The 21,272-nt window shown below is 30.6% G+C and overlaps 1 protein-coding gene across 7 annotated transcripts in view; it reads right to left on the bottom strand.

Annotated features, from left to right (window-relative positions):
* Window positions 1-21,272, bottom strand: part of Patronin (calmodulin-regulated spectrin-associated protein patronin) — a 444,149-nt gene that overhangs the window by 153,605 nt on the left and 269,272 nt on the right. For all 7 annotated transcript variants that reach the window (XM_075358663.1, XM_075358666.1, XM_075358669.1 and 4 more), the window contains 3 exons: window positions 8,546-8,641; window positions 4,408-4,614; window positions 3,948-4,157 (listed from right to left, as the gene is read on the bottom strand). In XM_075358663.1, the coding sequence (XP_075214778.1) occupies window positions 3,948-4,157; window positions 4,408-4,614; window positions 8,546-8,641 (513 nt within the window). The remainder of the gene's footprint in view (window positions 1-3,947; window positions 4,158-4,407; window positions 4,615-8,545; window positions 8,642-21,272) is intronic.

Genomic DNA, 21,272 nt, shown 5'->3' with positions numbered 1-21,272 from the left:
ACAACTTCTTTAGGTTTTCAGAAAGGCTCCCTGGTCTTATATTTTACTGTATCAGTTAACTCAGTGAATACCTATAGTTCAATGGAATTAGACATGTACAGTTCAGTCACATATTTCCACAAGTCATGTATTTTTGGAACATGTGAGATTGTTCCTTAAGAAATCCTGCTCATGTTCTTAGGTCAATCTTCTATTTCTTGGGAAAAATCTTTTTTGTTGCAGTATACATCTGAGTTGGTCAACACAAAATATTTTGATCAGTATGTGCTCATGACGAACTATAGGAGGAATGAATTTCTGCTGTCTAGAAGAGGCCTTGACCGTTCTCTGGGCAGTTGGTTCGTCTCATACTGCAGTTCCACTGTAGTTAGAACAACCTCTTTCACTACCGATCTCTTTTCCTTATTCTTGATCCTTTCCTCAAGGAGAATTCTTGTTTCCTCTCTGGTAGCAGCATAATATGCACAGTGGCAACATCTATACTGGTAAAACCAGGTAATTTAATCCCCCCAGAAACATAAATACATTAACAATGCAAGTACATACCAGATAATAAAAAAAAACTTTGGTTAACAAAAGTAATTTTGTTAACCAAATAAATAAAAGAAATATGATGGTGTTATTTTTCACAAACTGTTTAGAATATTAAATATGACATTTAATATTAAATGTTATGGCATTAAATGTTAAAACTATTTGTAACTACTTTGTGCATTAACATGGGTAAGTAATTTATATTATTTAGATCTCATAATCTAGGATATAAAAATTCCTGGTAAATTTGACGATTCAGAAAACATAGGCAAACCACAAAACACAGTAAAATAACCAACTTTTAGGAGAAAAAAATCTAGACAATCATCAATTGCAGTATTACTTACTATTTTGGCAATCAAAATTGTGTTTTTTTTTTATAATGAAAGTAAAAAACAATAAAAAATGCACAAAAAACAAGTGCATACACCTAAACACACTGAACCAAAATTTGCTAAAAAAAAAAGAAGTAGACTTCTAGTTTCAGTAAATTTTTCTAATTTCACAAATTTTCTAAATCACAAATCAAGTATTTCCAAAATAGTAAATCTAATAATTCAATACTGAACATGTCTATCAAGTCTATAAATAGTTTTTCTGTACCTGAGCAAAAACAGTCAAATGAAAACCATAATAATGTACTAAAAATTTAAAATGCCATGGCATTAAACAATAAAATTCACATCATTGATACTCATGGTTTACAAGTGGCTGACAGATGACAGCTCACAATGCCAGAATGCTAGGCTATAGCAAACTAGTATTGCAGATGGCAACTCTATTTGCAACATTCATCAAAGATAAGCAGCAACCTAGTACTCACTTTTTTAGAAGTAAAACATAGGGTCTGTATAACTTCTGTTGTAAGCAGGATACTAATAAACAAAAAATGGGGAAATCTGTAAAAATAATAATTTACGAATAAAATGTGTTAAAAATATTACTTAATGAAATTATTGTTATCAATTTTAACTAAAATGATATTTAGAAGAAAGAATTGTAAAACACTATTTCTAATATAGGAAATGCACCTAACACATTTTTCTTCAGTCCTAGTTTGAAACAAAACAAAGAAAAAATTAACTGGCAAATTTCACTAAAAAAGGGGTACAAGAATTTTTCATCAGCACACAAATATATTTTCATTTTTATAAAAATAAATAAATAAACATACATATATACAAATTATTTTTTCACTAGAAGACGGCATCATGGCAGAAATGCTAAAATATGGAGAAAAAACTGTCGCAGAGAAAAAAAACCAAATCTGCAAGAAGATATGGAAGAAGGAGAGGATAGAAGATAACTGGAATTGTGTGCTCATCCACTCACTACACAAGAAAGGAAATAAAACAGATACAAACAACTGTAGAAGAATATCACTTCTTCCCATACTCTACAAAATTCTATCCAAAGCCCTATTATACAGAGTTGACAAACAAGCAGACCATCTAATAGGAGAATATCAAGGAAGAAAGGGCAGATCCTGCGCGGTACAAATCTTCAGCCTTAAAAATATATTGAAGCACCAAGCACTAAAATGCAACCTTAGTACATTTGTAGATTTCAATAAAGTGTACAACTCCATTGACAGATAATTTCTCTAAGAAAGACACTAAAGGAATTCAACATCAACAGGAAAACAAAAACTCTTAATAAAATAAATGCTAACTAACAGCACCTTCAAAGTTAAATTCCTCATAGAAATACTGGAATTGTTTGAAATAAAAACGGAAGTGAGACAAGGCAATGGGCTATCACCCATTCTATTCAACCTAATTCTGGAAAAATAATAAGAATATGAAAACAATTACTAGAAACCGAAAACATCAAATGGATAAAATTAGCAAAAAGGAAAGACAATCTGGTAAAGAGTGTTTAGTGTTCACAGATAATATCATCATACTAGCGCAGAACAAAGAAGTGCAAGAAATCGCTAGAAAAGCCAGCCTACAAATCTTTAAAAAAAACGAAATACATGGAAACTAAACACTAAAAAAAAAATACACACATGAAGACGAAACATGGCAACATCAAAAGAGTAGACAAAGTACTTAGGAGAATGGGCATAACCCAACAGACTGGATAAATCAGAAAACGTAGAAAGCGTTAAAAACTGGAATTAGCATATGGAATTACATAAAACCATACAACAAACACAGCATATCCTACAACGCCAAAATCAGACATTACAACATGGTCACCAAACCGGAAGGGTTATATGCATCAGAATGCCTAACGCAACAAAGGAGAAATACAAAGAATTGAGAAAAGAGAAAGGCTATTCAGAAAAACAATAAGACCAAGGAAAACAGAAGGCAGCATCTGGAAAATATGGACAATTGAGAGCCTCTATAAACATACAGAGATCTTCACAGACACCATGCGGATGAGACATACAAAATCTACAGACACCTCAAAGGAATGGATGATGACTGACTGACCAACAGGATTTTCAACCACTTTACACAGATGAAAGCAATGACCAAATGGGTCAGAGAAATGCAAAAGGACCTGTAGGAAATAAAGATTACACAAGACATCATAAATTCTAAGGGATGAATTCAGGAAAACAACAGATTTAAGAACTTCAAAGGCAAAGACACAAACTAAGGAGAGCCAAGAAGTAGACTGACAAACAGAAGAGGAATCATAGTGTAAAAATGAAAAAGGTCAGAGAAGCAAAGAAAAGAAGAACTAGCTGTACATCAAGCAACAAGTCCGCATGATCCAAAGAAGACCAAACTGAATATGAATGAATGAATATGAATTATCTTGAATAAATTAAATATATCTAAGTTTTAATTTGACATTTTATGAATATACTTTCATTTAATATAATTAAACAAATCACAAAAGAATATGTCACTGGATTTAAATACATTATCAGAATAAAGGTGATTAGTTAATTATAACAATTACACTAATTAAGACAAGGAGGAATAATCCAACAGACTACACATGACATTCATTACCGATAGAACACATCAAGAGCAAATGCATATTACATAAGATCAACTAAATATAAAATAATGGATTATCTGCTTTAGTAGATCTATTGATAAGAGGAAAGAAGAGAAAACATAACATGATATGAATTTTCCTCTCAAATTCAATAGTTTGAATTTTTTTATTAACCTGCTAGACAGTACAGTTACATTTTTTTTCTTGATATCACCACATAAGCTTGAAGCTTACGTGGCTTATGTTTCCATAGTATATGGAAACAGAATTTTATAACGTATGAAAAATACCATGTCTGACTGGGATTCGAATCCAGGACCTCTGTTTGGAAGGCCAAGATGCTACCATTCCGCCACAGAGATCTGCATTAATTTAATTAACTATGATTTTTTTTCCAATTTTAATAACTTTCTTTTGCCAAAAGTAGATCAGTAAAAAAACATAGTTACCTCACTACTAGATTCTTCTTTTATCCTTTCCTTAAGAGCTACCATTGCCTTATTGATCCACAATAATAATGCCTGCTCATGATCAACAGGCATGGAAGGTAAAGGTGCATTCTGAGAGAACCTTTGTACAGCCGCTAAAACTCTATCTGATGTAGCTACTTCCTTAGCATAAAGTGACATCACAGCCTCCATTACATTCATATGTGCGCTCTGAATAAAAAAAAAAAAAAAAACCTTTACCACATAAAAGAGTGATTGCCAGCATTACTTTAATTATAGGAAAATCTTTAAACAAAATAAATACAACAAAATATTAATACAATGACCACATTTTCATTTTATAATTTATTTATATTATTTTTAAAAAAATCAAAATAAAAACGATACTCTAAAACCACAAATTAATTTTTCTTTTCTTTATATACATGAATAAAATTTGAGCAAAAAAATTCACACTTACCAATTTAATTGGATTAGTTTGAATAAGGACAGTTTCAGTTGGAGCAGTATCACAGACAAAGACGCCTTTGCGTAAAAGTACTTGAAGCACACCAGAGTGATTCATATTATGGTAATTGGGATCTGAATATATATTACCTAACGCCAAACAATACAGTTCTGCATTTGCCAGCAAGTGCACTAACTGTGGCTTTAGATGTTCTTGCTCCTGTAAAAGAAAATCAAGAGTAAATTAAAAAATTTATCATAAATCAAGATGAAACATATTTAAAGAAATCAATGATTAAAAAAAGAAATTAAATGTTAACTAACATCACAGAGTAGTTGCAATTTTTTTTCCTTTTTTGGATGATTAATTCCACCATATAAGCTTGAAGCTTGTGCATGGGAATATGAAATGGAAATTTTGTAACATTTGAAAAATTCAATGCCTGATCGGGATTCAAATCTGGGACCTCCAGATGAAAGATGTGTCTGAGAACTACTACAAGAAGATCAGCTGTTTTATAATAAACTAAATTATTTTTTATAACTTTATTACTTTATAATATACTAAATTGTTTTGTAATAAACTATTAATAATACAAAATACTTCTACTCTGAATTTCTACCAGTACAGAGTGTAAGATTCTAATTGTCAACTAAATATACAAATATTAGTAAATTTCTTAACACTGTTATATTAATACAAATACCATTCTTAATAATCTTATAACTCCTTCAACAATAAATAAACAAGATTTTAAGAATATTTTGCCAACCACCTGAAAAACTAACAAACTGTGCTTGCTTTAAAGTATTCTTAAAGCCTGGTCTAATGATTGAATACTGTCATTGAAAACATGTAATAAATGAATATATGCAAGTTCAAATTCAAGTAAAGGCAGTTACTTTTATACTACCATCTTAAGATGGTGGTCATCTTAATTTTGTACCCCATAATAGCTTCACTAGTAATTGTTTAATACCTAACATTTTATTTGAACTGAATTAATGTTAAGAGTCAAAATTAAAAATGTTAATCGGATTAATAATCTGAATTATAAATTATACTAAAAAGAAGATATTGCATTATACTAAAAAACCGACATGAAATTATTTTTACAACCTTTTTCCCGCCCTGTAAAAATTAATTCAAAATACCAAAAATAATTACTTACAGAAGGTTTTAGGAAGAAAAAACCTGAACAGAATTGCTAGTCATCATCTTCAGAGATTTATATTAAAATAATATTTCATGAAACAATGTATTATAATTAAAATTAAAAACTTTTAGCATATTTTTGCAATGTCTGTTGGTCTTTATTTAAAGAATATATCTAATAGATATAATGTTACAATTTGATTTAAATCCAATACTGTTCCTATATAAGTTTACATTTTTGATAATTGTTATAAATAATAAATTATCATAGAAATTCATTTCTTGATCTTTTATCTTTATTTTAACAATTTTATTTCAGTCAAGCTTATTTGTTTTTAATTACTGCACTGTTAGCCACATTACGCTCATAATTCTACATGCATTGTTTTAAAAAGACATTTTTATATTTATCATACTTCGCTAACAATTGCTAACATGTACAGGAACCAAACAGCAACAGTAACAATTGAAGAACATAAGAAAGAAGCCGTAATAAGAAAGGGAGTCCCCGACAAGGATGTTCCCTATCTCCGTTACTTTTTAATGTTTACATGGAACTAGCAGTTAATGATGTTAAAGAACAATTTAGATTCGGAGTAACAGTACAAGGTGAAAAGATAAAGATGCTATGATTTGCTGATGATATAGTAATTCTAGCCGAGAGTAAAAAGGATTTAGAAGAAACAATGAACGGCATAGATGAAGTCCTACGCAAGAACTATCGCATGAAAATAAACAAGAACAAAACAAAAGTAATGAAATGTAGTAGAAATAACAAAGATGGACCACTGAATGTGAAAATAGGAGGAGAAAAGATTATGGAGGTAGAAGAATTTTGTTATTTGGGAAGTAGAATTACTAAAGATGGACGAAGCAGGAGCGATATAAAATGCCGAATAGCACAAGCTAAACGAGCCTTCAGTAAGAAATATAATTTGTTTACATCAAAAATTAATTTAAATGTCAGGAAAAGATTTTTGAAAGTGTATGTTTGGAGTGTCGCTTTATATGGAAGTGAAACTTGGACGATCAGAGTATCTGAGAAGAAAAGATTAGAAGCTTTTGAAATGTGGTGCTATAGGAGAATGTTAAAAATCAGATGGGTGGATAAAGTGACAAATGAAGAGGTATTGCGGCAAATAGATGAAGAAAGAAGCATTTGGAAAAATATAGTTAAAATAAGAGACAGACTTATAGGCCACATACTAAGGCATCCTGGAATAATAGGCAGGCCACGTTTGGAATATGTAAAACAAATTGTTAGGGATGTGGGATGTAGAAGGTATACTGAAATGAAACGACTAGCACTAGATAGGGAATCTTGGAGAGCTGCATCAAACCAGTCAAATGACTGAAGACAAAAAAAAAACATACTTCGCAAGTACAAAAAAATTTGGTATGAACTAGCATGAAATAATTCACAATCGCAACTTTTTTTAAATTTCATCATTATTATTTATATTCACTAATAGTCAAAAAGGTTTCAAAACAGTGAACACTACTGGAAATTCTTGTCTGTTTATTAGTAGACTATAGAAATACTTCTATCCATAAGAAAACATGAAATGCATTAAGGTAAAAAATAAAAACATATTTACGAAATATAGCCATCTTTCTTCTTATAACCATTTTATTATATAGATGAGTTTACATTATATAGTATCTACATTAATATTTATAAAAATCTGAAAAAAACTTATATCTTGTTTTCTAATAATTTATTTGAATACTAACTTATTAATAGTTAGGTTAATACTAATTTATTAACCTAACAAACAAATTTTGTTATATAAACTTGAAAAAATGAAAATAAATAAATTTATTTTAATATCAGCTTGCCTTACAATCCAGAAATATTTGTTGTTTTGTTTGTGGTATTTTTTCGTAATTATTGTTCCATACATTGTAACATGCATACTGAAAATTAAAATAAATTTATTTTATTTTTTTCAAGTTTCATAAAACAAAATCTGTTAGTTGTATATTTGTTAACCCTTCACTCCCTATGTGACCCCTAATCTCACAAGCTCATAAAGATTTTTAAAAAACTTTTATATTCAAATAAAATAATCATCAGCAAACATGAAATTTATATAGGTTTTCCAGATTCTTACAACTACTATAGAATAAAAAACTATAAAATATAGTTATAATGTACCACGTATTATCTATGTTAATCTAAAAATCAGTGTTGCTGAAAAAAGATTTGAAATTGTAACTTAAAAATATTTTTAAGAAAAAATAATAGTTATAAGAATGACACAAACTCAAGACTACTTGATTGTGAAACTGGATAGCCACTCATTTATTGCCGCTGCTGCGGTATACAAAGTATACGAATAAGTTACTTAAAGCACTCAAAAAACTTTACATGAAGTTTACTCCAAAATGGAGCCAAGTTGGAAGCTATCAGTTCATATTTAATCTAGCAACTCACTGCCCATCACCCTGCAAAAAAGGCATCAATTAACTCTGGTTCAGCAGACCAGCTTTTAGCACTAAATTCATCACATTGGCAAGAAAAAATAAAAAATCTGAAGTTATATTAACAAATGTAAAAAATAGATAGCCAAACAAATAATTTTTCTTGAAAGATCATACCATATGATTGCTGCTGTAAAAATGTACATTATAGTAATAATAATAGAAAATACTGTTCCAAATAGCAATTTTTTTTTTGTAATAGATTGTTGTGTTCATTATACATTAAAAATGTAAACACACACAGTAATTTAGCAGAAAATTCTCAACTTTAGTAAACTACATTCACTATATGTAGCATTTTACTTCATATCATACCATTTAATTATCAGGTTCCTCCTCCCTGAGACAATTTAACTATTAGAAAGAACCATTAAATTGGAAGTGATTAATTTATCATCCTATTAAGGACCCATAGTAATAAATACAGCCAAAAAATTATTCCAACTTATCCCTTTTTTAGATTATAGTTTTTACTAAACATAAAACTGTAACATAAAATAAATTTACTTACTTCATGATCCCTATAAAATGGTTCCCTTAAATTTTCTGGAACTAAGTTGTTGAAAGCTTTTGAAAGGAGCCATTTTACAGTCGCTCGTTGTTTTGCCTAAACAAAAAAATCAAATATTAATTTTTCTTCAATGAAAAATACTAAACATCTACTTTTAAAAATACACTAATTTTAGCACACATTTAGCAAAAAATAATAGTATTAAAACTGCCACCAGAAAAAAGTCATGATTCATTTTTAAATTAGCTTCATAACGCAAGAAATGCAATTCATCCAAACCAACAATTTCAATAATTAAAAAACAATTATCTTAAAAGTAAAAGAAAACAAAGAAAAAAGTTATACATACATTTTTCCTATCCCTACCATTCTAATCTACCTGGCATTTCAATCTCAACAGAACCATTTTGTACAGTACAGATCAATAAAACACCTAACTGAATAAAGAAAGTTCATTTATTCAGTGAGAATAAGTGACACCTACTGATCAAAGAGAATTAGCCCATTTTTGGAGGAATATCCATTATATTTTTTCAAACCTATTTAAATAGCATATTTAAATTAAAAACTCCAGAACAGAAACATTCAACAGGCACATGTGGTCCTATAAGAAAACACTTTACACACACTGCATCATACGTATATCATAATTCTGAAATATTCTGCCTTCAAAAAATATAAGTAATAATTTCTGGTAAGACATGGAAAAAGGGCAGTTTAAAAACTTCTTAAAAGTTTTAAAAAGTTGTATGGCGATGTGAAAATTTTCTAACAAGTTAAAATATAACTTTTATAAAAAACAAACACACTAAATTTCAATGCAGCAGTTAGTTTTCAGAGCATCTCAGAGCATGAAAAATAAATTGCTGGCCTACCAGGAAATACTTACTTTGTAACTTGCATTAACTTTTTGTACTATTAAATCAGCTCACAAACTTTTAATTGGGATGATACTAAATAATGCAGCCTACCTGATGGTGATACTATTTTTTAAGTACATTAAGCCATACACAATATTAACTTTAAAGTAAAAATTTCACCTACATTCAGTAAAACACATACAACAAAATTTTAGTGGAATTACACAATTATTTTTAAAAATAAAAAAACTTGATTTAAAAATAAAATAAATTCATTTGAACCATTTTTACCTCAACATTTGGTAAAAATTACATATAACTACAATTAATTAAGATCAAAGTTTCTGCATGAGAATATGATGAAAAATGGCAACACAAATTGCCTAATGTATGAAACATGTTAACCGGACATGAACCTAGCACCTTTCAGAATCAAGGCTGAAATACTTAATGTAGAAAATTGGTGCAAAACAACTGCCTTATTTACTACAATACAATCAATACTTAATCATCTCAGTAAATGACTTATAAAAAATTTCTACAATAATTCATAATGTGAAAAAAACTGACAGTAATTCTTCAACTTAAAATTGATAATCACAATTTCATTATAGATATCAGAAGGAAAAAACTATTACTGATCTTAATTCCTTTTGTTATTTACAGTAAAGTGTTACAGGAAAAAACTTTTAAAAATTTGCACAGCCCAAAGATTATTCTTAGCTAAATAGCCACCACTTGTAGCAACTGGTTTCTATTAGTAATTCAAAACCAGTAACTAGTTCTGAACCCAAATTTCTAATTTTTTATAGGTAATTAATTCACTAAAAATGCATATAATATGAGAATATAATGTATGAAATGTTTTTAACCTGTAAAAAATGCAAAACCTGACCTGTATTCAAACCCAAAACTTTCTTGTGAAATGTGAAGTAGCTTTCATGACAACACAAAGGTTGGCAACTGAGCTTTACATTCACCAATTATCCAACTTTAAGAGCCTTACTTGTTTAGAATAAAAATTTTAAACTGTAGTAATTTAATTACCAATACAGCAAGAAAATCTATCACTAAAATACATCTGAACACTTCAAATCCCTAATTGTTGATTTTTAAGATTTCTATAATTTTTTTTTATTTCATCTACGGTACATATTAAACTGAATCCAGCAAAACAATTTGATAGTGAGGAAGTACACTTTATTCATAGTCTATTTTTAAAATATGACTAAACAAGGATTAAATGTTGGCAATAAATTAATATTTTAAGTAAAAAAATAAATTTTTTAAAAATTCAGACATTAATATTAAAAAATATAAAGATTCTACCGCTACAAACAAATAACTGTTGAGTTATTTGTAGAGCTAAATCCTAGCTGCAAAAGTATACATGAAAAGAATGAAATACATCCTTAATGTAAACTGAACCCAGTTTACAATACTTTGTAAACTACTGATCAATACTTTTGTTATTGATCAACAGGAACCGGTTCATAAAATGGCTAGGATTTTTCAGAAGAATTTCTTCAGGCATAATGAATCATCAAGAAATTACTACAGAATATGATATACCATTTTATTTAGGCTGCCAAATTCACACCAAGCATTCGTTTTAACATGAATTAAAAAAACTTTTTTTTTCTTGCAGTGAAATCAGATACTAGATAAAATGAAAATGTTAAAATTTTACACTTATATTACTTTGTAAAAGAAAGAAAGAAATGCAAAATAAAAATAATAATTAAGTGCCATCAAAAAAAACAACAATCATAATTTTAAAAAAACTAAAAACGTAAACAGCAGAAACCCATATACGATGTGCTGTTTTGATTTCAAACAGAGTTTCTTTACAAATACAAAATAAAAATGTGAGATATAACTTCCAACCCACAGGTTTTCCAATTATTAATTGTTTAAATCATTTTTATGATAAATTCAGTAATAAATATCAACTGCTTTCTACAGCCTTAAATTTTAATTAAACTATGTGCGTTTCTTCCTCACAATACAAATACTAATATTCTTTGTTAAAAATTTGATTACATAAAATGGTATTGACAAACCTATTTATAAATAAGAGAAAAACAAAAAAAAAATTGTATTTTTTTATTAAAAACAGGTACTAAAACAAATAAATGGGAGTAAATTTTATTCCCATTAAAGAAAAGTTCTTTAAAGTGCTAACCTCAATCCAAACTTAAAACAGTATCAAAACACTAAACTACAATAATCAAAATAGTCTACTAAACACAGGCATATTAAAACAATTTAAGAAAAAAACTATCTTAAAACTGGGTTCCACAACCAAAAAAAAAAAAACAGGATTTTTTTTAATATTACAACCTTAACATGCTTTTTGCATGTAATAAAATAAATGAAGAAAAGACAATGTGAAAAAATACGATATCCTTACCAGGAATTCAACTTAAAACCAACTATTACTCTACAAGTCCAACTAGTGCAACAATCAACTACTCATTACCCCAAATCAGTTGATTGAGTGACAATGTTTAATTTTAATATCAATGAATATAAAGTATTAGAAGCTACGCTGGTAATGTTGTACAAAAATATAAATTCATGTTTATGAAGTTACTATATGCACGATTCCCAACCTGAGATGGGCACTGTTTAGATCATCATTTAAAACCTATACTAAACATTTATGTATGAAAAATTCATAAAAAAAAGTTTCTTAAAACTTTCTTAAACTGTAACAAAAGTAAGTGTCAACAGTTTCATTTGCATGATTTCATAAAAACTATAACAATATAACTGACATTCCAGATGTAATAAAAAATTTGGAAAAAAGTTTGGAACCAATTTAAAAAATTAATAAAAAAAATTACACATAAAATTATGCACTGTGAAAACTATAAACAAAATCAAAAAACTGCACTTTCATCTCAATATAGAAACAGAGAATACTTATAAACACATGCAAAAAAGTAACTGAATGAATGAACACAGATTAAAAAAGTTTATTCTGATAAAAACAACATTGTCAATCGTTTTTGGGTTCATAGATTATAATAACACATCTACTGAAAGAAAAAATAATTTTATTATTTAAAAAAAAAAAAGAAGAAAACTCATGATTCCTGGTAGGGATTTTTTGGCCCAAAAATGACTCACATTTGCAATTAGTTAAAATGTACTAAATTATATACTGGCAATGTTTAAAAGAATTGTTTGATTTATATTAAGCAATTATGAACATCAATCATAGGACACTTACAATTCAAAATTGTTTATTTTGTAATTTTGAATCAATTCTCAAAGAGTTTCCAATGACTCAATTTAAATTTATTCTAAATTATCTTCTTTGTCGTAAATCATTCACTTTTCTGCCATTTGCAATTTCTCAGTCACATATGGATCATGTGACTGATGCTGAATATTTGCTTTATATTTTACAAAAATTAATGTGCAGCCGCTTTAGTGGTTTTTTTTTTGTAATGTTAATTCGTAAAATTAACTCTTTCATTAAAACAACATAATGTTGTCAACAATCAATAAGGAATACACACATCAAAAAAGAATTTTTTGAAAATAACAAAGCCAAAAAAATTTCAATCTTTAGCCATTTCTTTTGAAGAAGTTGCTAGAAATTACAATACTATATACTTCCTAACATACACCACATTAAAATGAATTCAAGTCCATTAAAATTCATTACCGTATCGACTTAAAATGCTACTCTTTCTCCTCATTACATAAATATACAGCTACAGAAGAAACAATTGTTCAAATTGATTCAATTTAAATTACTATTAAATAATATAAAAATATTTAGATTATATAAATTATACAATCTACTGATAGAAGCTTAATAATAAAGGCAATAACAAAATTACTCAAGTAAATATGATTTACCTCATATAATAACAGAAAAGGATTCAAAATATCCTTAGTTCAGAAAATACTTTTTTTAATTTCTGGCATGACAAAGGAAAACTTTGGAGGAATGATGTAAAAGGAATGGTTTAGCCGCATGATAAGTTAAATGAGATGGTACTAAAGGCTCTACAGAAGGTACCTCCTCAAGTCCCTCCAAGTAGGCACCTACTCGCCCAAAATTGCTTGGAGATGAAAGTATTATCTTTACTTACAATAGAAGCAGTACATTACTGATTAATGATTTTGTATAAACCAGTTTAAATACTTGTGAAAAATTATTATTTCCCTATGACATTACCAATCAACAATTAATTTTTTTTTTTAGACAATTCTTGTCTCAATCTTGTGAATAAATTTTGATTTCTAATATTTTTATAATAAACTGTTCATATACTATAAATTATCATGCATACTAATTTTTTTACTTCACAGAAAATATTACTTTTTAAATTACCTTTACAATTTTTACTATTATTTAATATTACTTTTTTATTTTCTAAAAAACAATTTAAAAATAAAAAGAATACATAAATTAAAACGATGTAAATTAAAGCTCATAAATAATTAGTAATAGAATCCAAAGTGAAACTTAAATGCAATTGAAAACTTATAAAATACAAATCTTTCTGGTTATAATGTCATGAATACAGAAGGTTCTACTAATTTATTTTTATACATTTTTACAAATACGATATAATACTTAGAATCGATTTAACCGATCCAAGTTAAAAAATCTCTCGAAAAACCAGTCATGATGATTAAAACTACTTTCCGGTCCTTAAAACAGTTAAAAGTGAACTATTACTGAATTTACACCCTTCACTGATATACAATCTAATGCAATATATTATACGGTTATTAATTGGTGTTGGATCATGATGACAATAAATTGCATTTTTACAACAGTAATATCTCAAGCAAAAGCATTTTCAAAATAAAAGGATGAAGATTATGGGTACAGACCCAATTGCCAAAGAAACCGGTTACCACAGATCACTACGTAAACATTGTCAGATAATACTGAATATTCTGAAATTCGGCTTGTAATGACCACAACAGTCGACAGTATTTTTAAAAAAAAGGGGAGAGAAAAAAAATTGTGAAGAGCATATAAAACACGTGCTGGTATTTGACAGTAAATGTATTCATAGAATAGTTTATATTTCACAATAAGAAGCTGTCTAGAACAGTTAACAGTCGGCTACGGCGTCTGGGAGAGTACCTAGACAAAAAGTGAAGAACAATCTCTATTTCTGTCAGCCACGACACAATATCAAAACATCATAGTGCAACAACGCGTGTCACAGCAAGCCGCTTGTGAACGCGTAAAAAAAGGCCGTACATTAATTGAATTAATCATAATGAAAATCCTTGATTTTTAGGTCCGTCACTTACAAATAACTGTGAACTGAAATACGTACTTTCGCCGTACGAACCTAACGCATCGCTTTTCCCCGGACAGTGATCACAATGTTCCTTGAACTTTACTTCTTTATGTATTTTTATCAACATATACATTGATATACTGGCTAAAACTATGAAAATACATTATTCCCGTCGGGAGATAATAGAAAATACACCGTGGTATTGACTATGAATAACATCGCGGAATATGTGATGCACGACAAAACAATGAAGAAACAAAATAAAAAGTTTAGATTTAATGAATGAACAAAGTACAGTATGAATAACAAAGTCCACAACGAATTTGCAAAAAATAAGGAAACAATAACTGAATCTTTTATTTTTTTTATGGAATATACATAAACACTAAATAAAAGAATAAAAAAAAATTATTTCATAATACAGAATTACTGTTTGTGTTAATTAACACTATTCAACCGACTGTACTCAAAATGCGATTCTACTAATGACTTTTTTTTGGTACTTATGTATTATAACGGCGCCACTATGGTTGGAAGGTTATATATAATAGGTCTACAAATTTATGATAGCTGTTGGAATCTTTTAGGAATGAAGTAGAAACACAAAACTAGAAATTGAATTACGAGAGGTGGATCAAAAAATAAGTTACACCCTTGCCGTATTCTTGAACTGAAAGGTATATATTAATGTCTTGCAGAGGTAGCATGGTTGTGTTGTCATCACGCTCCCCCAGCAGCAATTCTATACGACATTCAGTAAGTGTGTAGTGTCATTGTCAATATGGCGTGTCCCTAGGGGTTTCGTCCAGATTAGAAGTGCATGCAGCAGTCCGATTTTTGTGGGCAAAAAATTACAATTGTTGTGAAATTCATGGGCAAGTTGTTGAGGTATACGGGGAGAATGCAATGTCACGCCTCATGATCACAAAATAGTGCCAAATGTCAGAAACGTAAAAAATTTGAGTGACGAACTGCGTGCTGGGCGTCCTTCAACTGCAAACACAACGGGTAACGCAGAACGCGTGAGTGAAATGATCTTGAGTGACCTGCGCATTAAAATTTGATAAACTGCAAGTGAACTTAACATCAGTTATGGTAGTTTGTTTGCGACCAGCTTAGTTACCGTAAGATGTGTGCACGATGGGTGCCACATCTGTTCACCGAAACCACAAACATCAACATTATGCGTCTGCTCTTTTTTTTTCTTCAACGTTATTCCAGGACTGGTCCACAGTTTTTGAAACAAATCAACACAGAGGATGAGAGCTGGGTGCTTAAGTTCAGACTAAACGAGCATCACATGAACGGAGACACAAAAATTCACCGCAGCCAAAAAAAGAAAAACATGTTCGAAAGGCTATGCTAACAGTCTTTTTCGATTCTAAGAGAGTTGTTTGTAATGAATTTATGCCCCTGGGAACAACAGTCAATGCCGAATCTTACTGTGAGACTTAAAAATATTGCGTAAAGCCATTAAAGATCGAAGACCCGGAAGATTGAGCGATGGGGGTCGTTTTTCTTCGCGACAATGCTACTCCTCACTCAGCTCATGCGACAAGGGAAGCGTGGTCTCATCCGCCTTAGAGTCCTCACCTAGCACCCTGCGACTACCACCTGTTTGGTCCTCTCAAGCGAGACCTGGGAGGGAAGCGTTTCGCTAATGATGAATTGAAGGAAGCGGTCCTTAAATGGTTGAAGGAAATTGAACGAACGAAATTTTTATGAGAGTGGAACTGAAAAACTTGTCACACGGTATGAAAAGTGTTTAGAAAAACATGGTGATTATGTCGAAAAATAGATAAAAAATATGTAGTTTTTTGTTAAATATAAAAAAATTGTCTTATAAATACGTGTTTGTTTCTTAGAAGGGGTGTAACCTACTTTCTGATCGTCCCTCGTATTTATTCAAATTAACCTAAGCAGAAAAACTCTAACAGCTTCCTCTTCACAACGTGGCAGATCCCAAATTCTTAGCGCACACATTTTACTTATAAGTTCATCGTTAACTTTAACAAATATTTTTATTTTATCGTCTTACTGATAAGAAATAAAACGTAGTTATTTAACTCGCCACCAATCGCACTAGTTATAACCTCCCAACGATTGTGGCGCTGTTATAATACACAAGTACCTTTTTTTCTTTATTTCCCTTCGAAATACGTTTATATATTCCAAACTGATAAAGTAAAAATTATTGCAACCGTTTCATACTAATAGCTGGCTCAAACATTTCAAGGCGAACCGATTTGTGGGTTATTCTGTTATCGACCATACACATTTTTCTACACAGCCATACATTTTAATATAACTAGTTTTAGGCTTGAATTAAATCAATGGACGCTAAAACACGGAAAAATTCAACTAAACCACTTTCACATATCACAACACTTTTCTAAAACAACAGTAAAAAAACAAAATCTAATAAAACTAATAAAAACTGTCAAATAAATACTAGAACTATATTTGTTGTGCGAGACACTCACTCTCTCTCACTCACTCTCTCTCTCTCTCTCTCTCTCTATATATATATATATATATATATATATATATATATATATATATATACATGCGCGCGCGGAGGGTATCGTAAAGTTTTAATTATTACTTAGAAATAACAGATATCAGGATAAAATTTATCCCGCATATTAATCGATCCTTATGTACATAATGATTTATTTGTTTTCAGGAAGCCGTAGATTGAAGTAATCCGCAGTATGGAGAAGACCAGAGGCTCGCAGTGTGATTAAGTTCCTTCATTTGAAAGGTTACAGTGCCCGGAAAATCAACGATGGAATGATGGCTTTTTATGGAAATGATAGCTCGTCATATGACACTGTTGTGAGGTGGAAAAGGAATTTTCAAACCGGTCACGTGTCCTTCACAGAAGAACAAAGAAGTGGAAGGCCATCACTCACGAATGATGCTGCCACAGTGAAGAAAAGTGGAGGACTTTATCCTATAAGAACGAAGAGCAACCATATAAATGATCATGATTGGGACTGATCTTAATTACGGCAGTTGTGGAAAATTATTCACGAAGAACTGCACATGTCAAAGGTGTCAGCACGTTGGGCTCCACGATTCCTTTTCAGAAGCAAAGCGCAGTACAACCTATCAAGGGAGATGTTGAATCTTTTGGAGCAAGACGAAGAGGATTTTTTAGTCGCCTGGTAACTATGGATTAATCTTAGATCTAAAAATACGATCCGAATACCAAAGAGGTGAGCAAGGAGTGGAAGTACAGCGGCTCACTTTCCCCCAAGAAGGCTAAGGTGCAGAAGTCTGCAGGGAAGGTCATGCTGTCTGTTTTTTGGGACGATCGTGGAGTCATCTTAACAGACTACCTGCAGAAGGGTGAGACCATCACTGGTGCCTATTACTGCACACTGCTTAACAAATTGCTTGATGCTCTGATCAAGAAACGGTGCGGTGTGATCACCAAAGGCGTCCGTCTTCTCGCCGAAAATGCACCCGCTCATTCATCTCGAGGTGCGGTTGAGGAATCAGGGCGATGTGGCTTTGAAATTTTGCCACATACACCCTATTCTCCCGATCTCGCCCCAAGCGAATTTTTCTTATTACCAGAACTCAAGAATGATTGCAGGGTCGGATATTTAATACAAATAACGTCATTCAAGAGGTGGAACAATGGTTTTTTGACGCAATCTGCTAAGTTCTACAATGGCGACCTTCGAAAGCTCAAGAAACGCTGGGAGAAATGTATAACTCTGAATGATGACTACGTAGACAAATAAAAACTTAATTGTTATTTGTTTGTTGAAGTCTTATTTCGATTATTTTTAAGTAATAATTAAAGCTTTACGATCCCCTCTCGTGTGTGTATGTGTATATATATATAGTATGTGTGTGCACGCGCTGTAAAATATACACTTACGGACATCTTTAAAATATCATTGCTCAACCACGTTAGTGCTAAAGTTAATGCGTTGTTCATCACATTTCTTTTATTATTTATCATTCAATGACGACAAAAGATTCATGAGTGAAAAAAAATGATAATAAACTGTATGTACACTCAAGGCCAATAAATTAAGTATAATCCCAAAATTACACATGATGAAATCGAAACGATAAAATACTATATTTACAAGTGCCGTGAGTCAACAACGGAAGCTTTAATCTACGTTATATAAATCCCTAAATTCGTTTAGAGATCAATTTCCTTCACTAGATAAGAGCAGCATCTTTACACGATTCGTAGATTTCTACCGTATAGCTAAAACGTTGATACGTTAATGTATTCCGCACGCGATTTCCAGTATACAGAAACTAGATCAACCGCTTCAAATTTTATAACGTATACTGTATTAAAGTGAATCGTGAAGAGAACTCTTCTAAAAATTATGTAGTCTGAAACCCATAAGTAATTACTAAATTAAAAAAAAGGAAATTAAAGTAAGCATCACAAGTACAAAAATTAACGTTTATTTCAATAAAAAGGCAATATAGAGTTCATTACCCGAATAAAAATAAGTTAAACATGTAGAATACTTATTACTTTACATCTATATTCACGTGAATAAACTGAATTATCACATATTCTAGGTGAAAAAGTAATATTACGCCGAACTGCCAATTAAATAAGCAAGATGTAATTTTGTTCAAAATAAGGACGTTTAGATTTGACATTATCATATATATATAATTTGATTAAAATTTAAAACGGTACTAAAATATAGAAAATTAAAACACGATTACCGTCAAGAAATAATTTCAATTATCAATATATTAAAAATTCAAAATTTGAAACGACCATCCTTTTGAATGCGTTGTTCGTAAAAACACAAGTTGTATTTATTGTAACTTTATAGAAAAAACATGAGAATGGGATCTAAATAATTAAAAATATTAAACCACGCTGTAAGAATTAGCAAAAAATTCGGATTCAAAGAAAGATTCTACGATTCCTACGATTAAAAATTAAAACAAAAAATAAATAAATTTTCATATTGTACTAAAAATTCAACAAGCACTGTTTTTTATTAATTTTGTACTAATAAACAAATATACGAGGTGCGACAATAAAGTAATGAGACTAATTTTTCTTTGCAAGATGTGGCAACTCTGCAGGTTGCGTAGGCACACCATCATTGACCTTGGTCTATAAGCTACTTCTAGTCCAAGCGGCACATTGATGCAACTGCTCAGTCGTGAGTTGTGCTGTAAAAGTGAACACGTGTTTGTGTCTCGTCACATAAATGAAACCGCAAAATATTGCGCAACGGTATGCCATTTCTTTTTGCGTTAAATTGGGTGAAAACGCGACGATAACTTATGTTAAGCTTCAGAAGGCTTTTGGAGAGGAGGTTATGTCAAGAGCTCAAGTTTTTCGGTGGTATAAAATTTTTAGTGAAGGCAGAACCAATGTTGAAGATGAAGACCGCAGTGGACGACCATCAACCTCACGGACAGATGTCAACTTGACCAGGGTGCGTGAAATCGTACGATCTGATCGAAGATTATCCGAGAAAATGATTGCAGAAGAACTCAACATCAATCGAGAAACGGTTCGTCTAATATTAACTAAAGATCTTGGTATGAGAAAGATTTGTGCAAAAATGGTCCCCAAAATTTTCACACAACAACAGCGAGAAACACGGAAAAATGTGGCAGCCGATCTGTTAGAGCAAACGGAAATCAATACAGATTTGTTGAGCCGTGTTATCACTGGTGATGAAGGTTGGTTTTTTCAATACGATTCAGAGACAAAACGCCAAAGTTCGCAATGGTGCTCAAAGGGATCACCCAGACCAAACAAAGCTCGCATGTCAAAGTCAAAAGTGAAATGCATGCTTGCGTGCTTCTTCGATTCCAAGGGAATTGTTCATAAAGAGTGGGTGCCTCCTGGACAAACAGTTAACCAATATTTCTACAAAGAAATTTTAGAAAGACTTCGTAAACGAGTTCTTCGTGTCCGTACCAACATTGCTGATAATTGGATTCTGCATCACGATAATGCGCCATTCCATACTGCTCTATCAGTACAGCAATTTTTAACCTCAAAACAAATTTCTGTACTACCACAGCCACCTTATTCATCAGATATTTTCGTGCGACTTTTTTCTATTTCCAAGAGTCAAAATGGCAGTCAAGGGACACCATTTTCAAACAACACAAGATGTCCAAAAAGCTGTGACGAGGGTCTTGGAGGATATTACAGAAGATGAGTTCCAGAAATATTACCATCAATGGCAGAAGCGCTGGAATAAGTGTGTGCAATCAAAGGGGAACTACTTTGAAGGAAACAACACTAAACATGACTAAAACGGTAAGCAACATTTTTTTTTCACATCAGTCTCATTACTTTATTGTCGCACCTCGTGTATATATATATATATATATATATATATATATATATATATATATATATATATATATATATATATATATATATATATATATATTTTAATTCAAACCGAACAAAATAAACATCATAAAAGTTAGAAGTAAAAAAATTTAACGCATAAGAATGAAAACGTTTAATTTTGAATTTCCTTAAATGATAACATACTAAACTGATTTCTGCTGAAATTAGTAGAAATGATAAAGTGAAAGTTTTTT

This window comes from Lycorma delicatula, chromosome 2 (genome assembly GCF_047948215.1).
Source record: "Lycorma delicatula isolate Av1 chromosome 2, ASM4794821v1, whole genome shotgun sequence".
NCBI lineage: Eukaryota > Metazoa > Arthropoda > Insecta > Hemiptera > Fulgoridae > Lycorma > Lycorma delicatula.
This window is presented reverse-complemented; position numbering and strand designations above follow the sequence as displayed.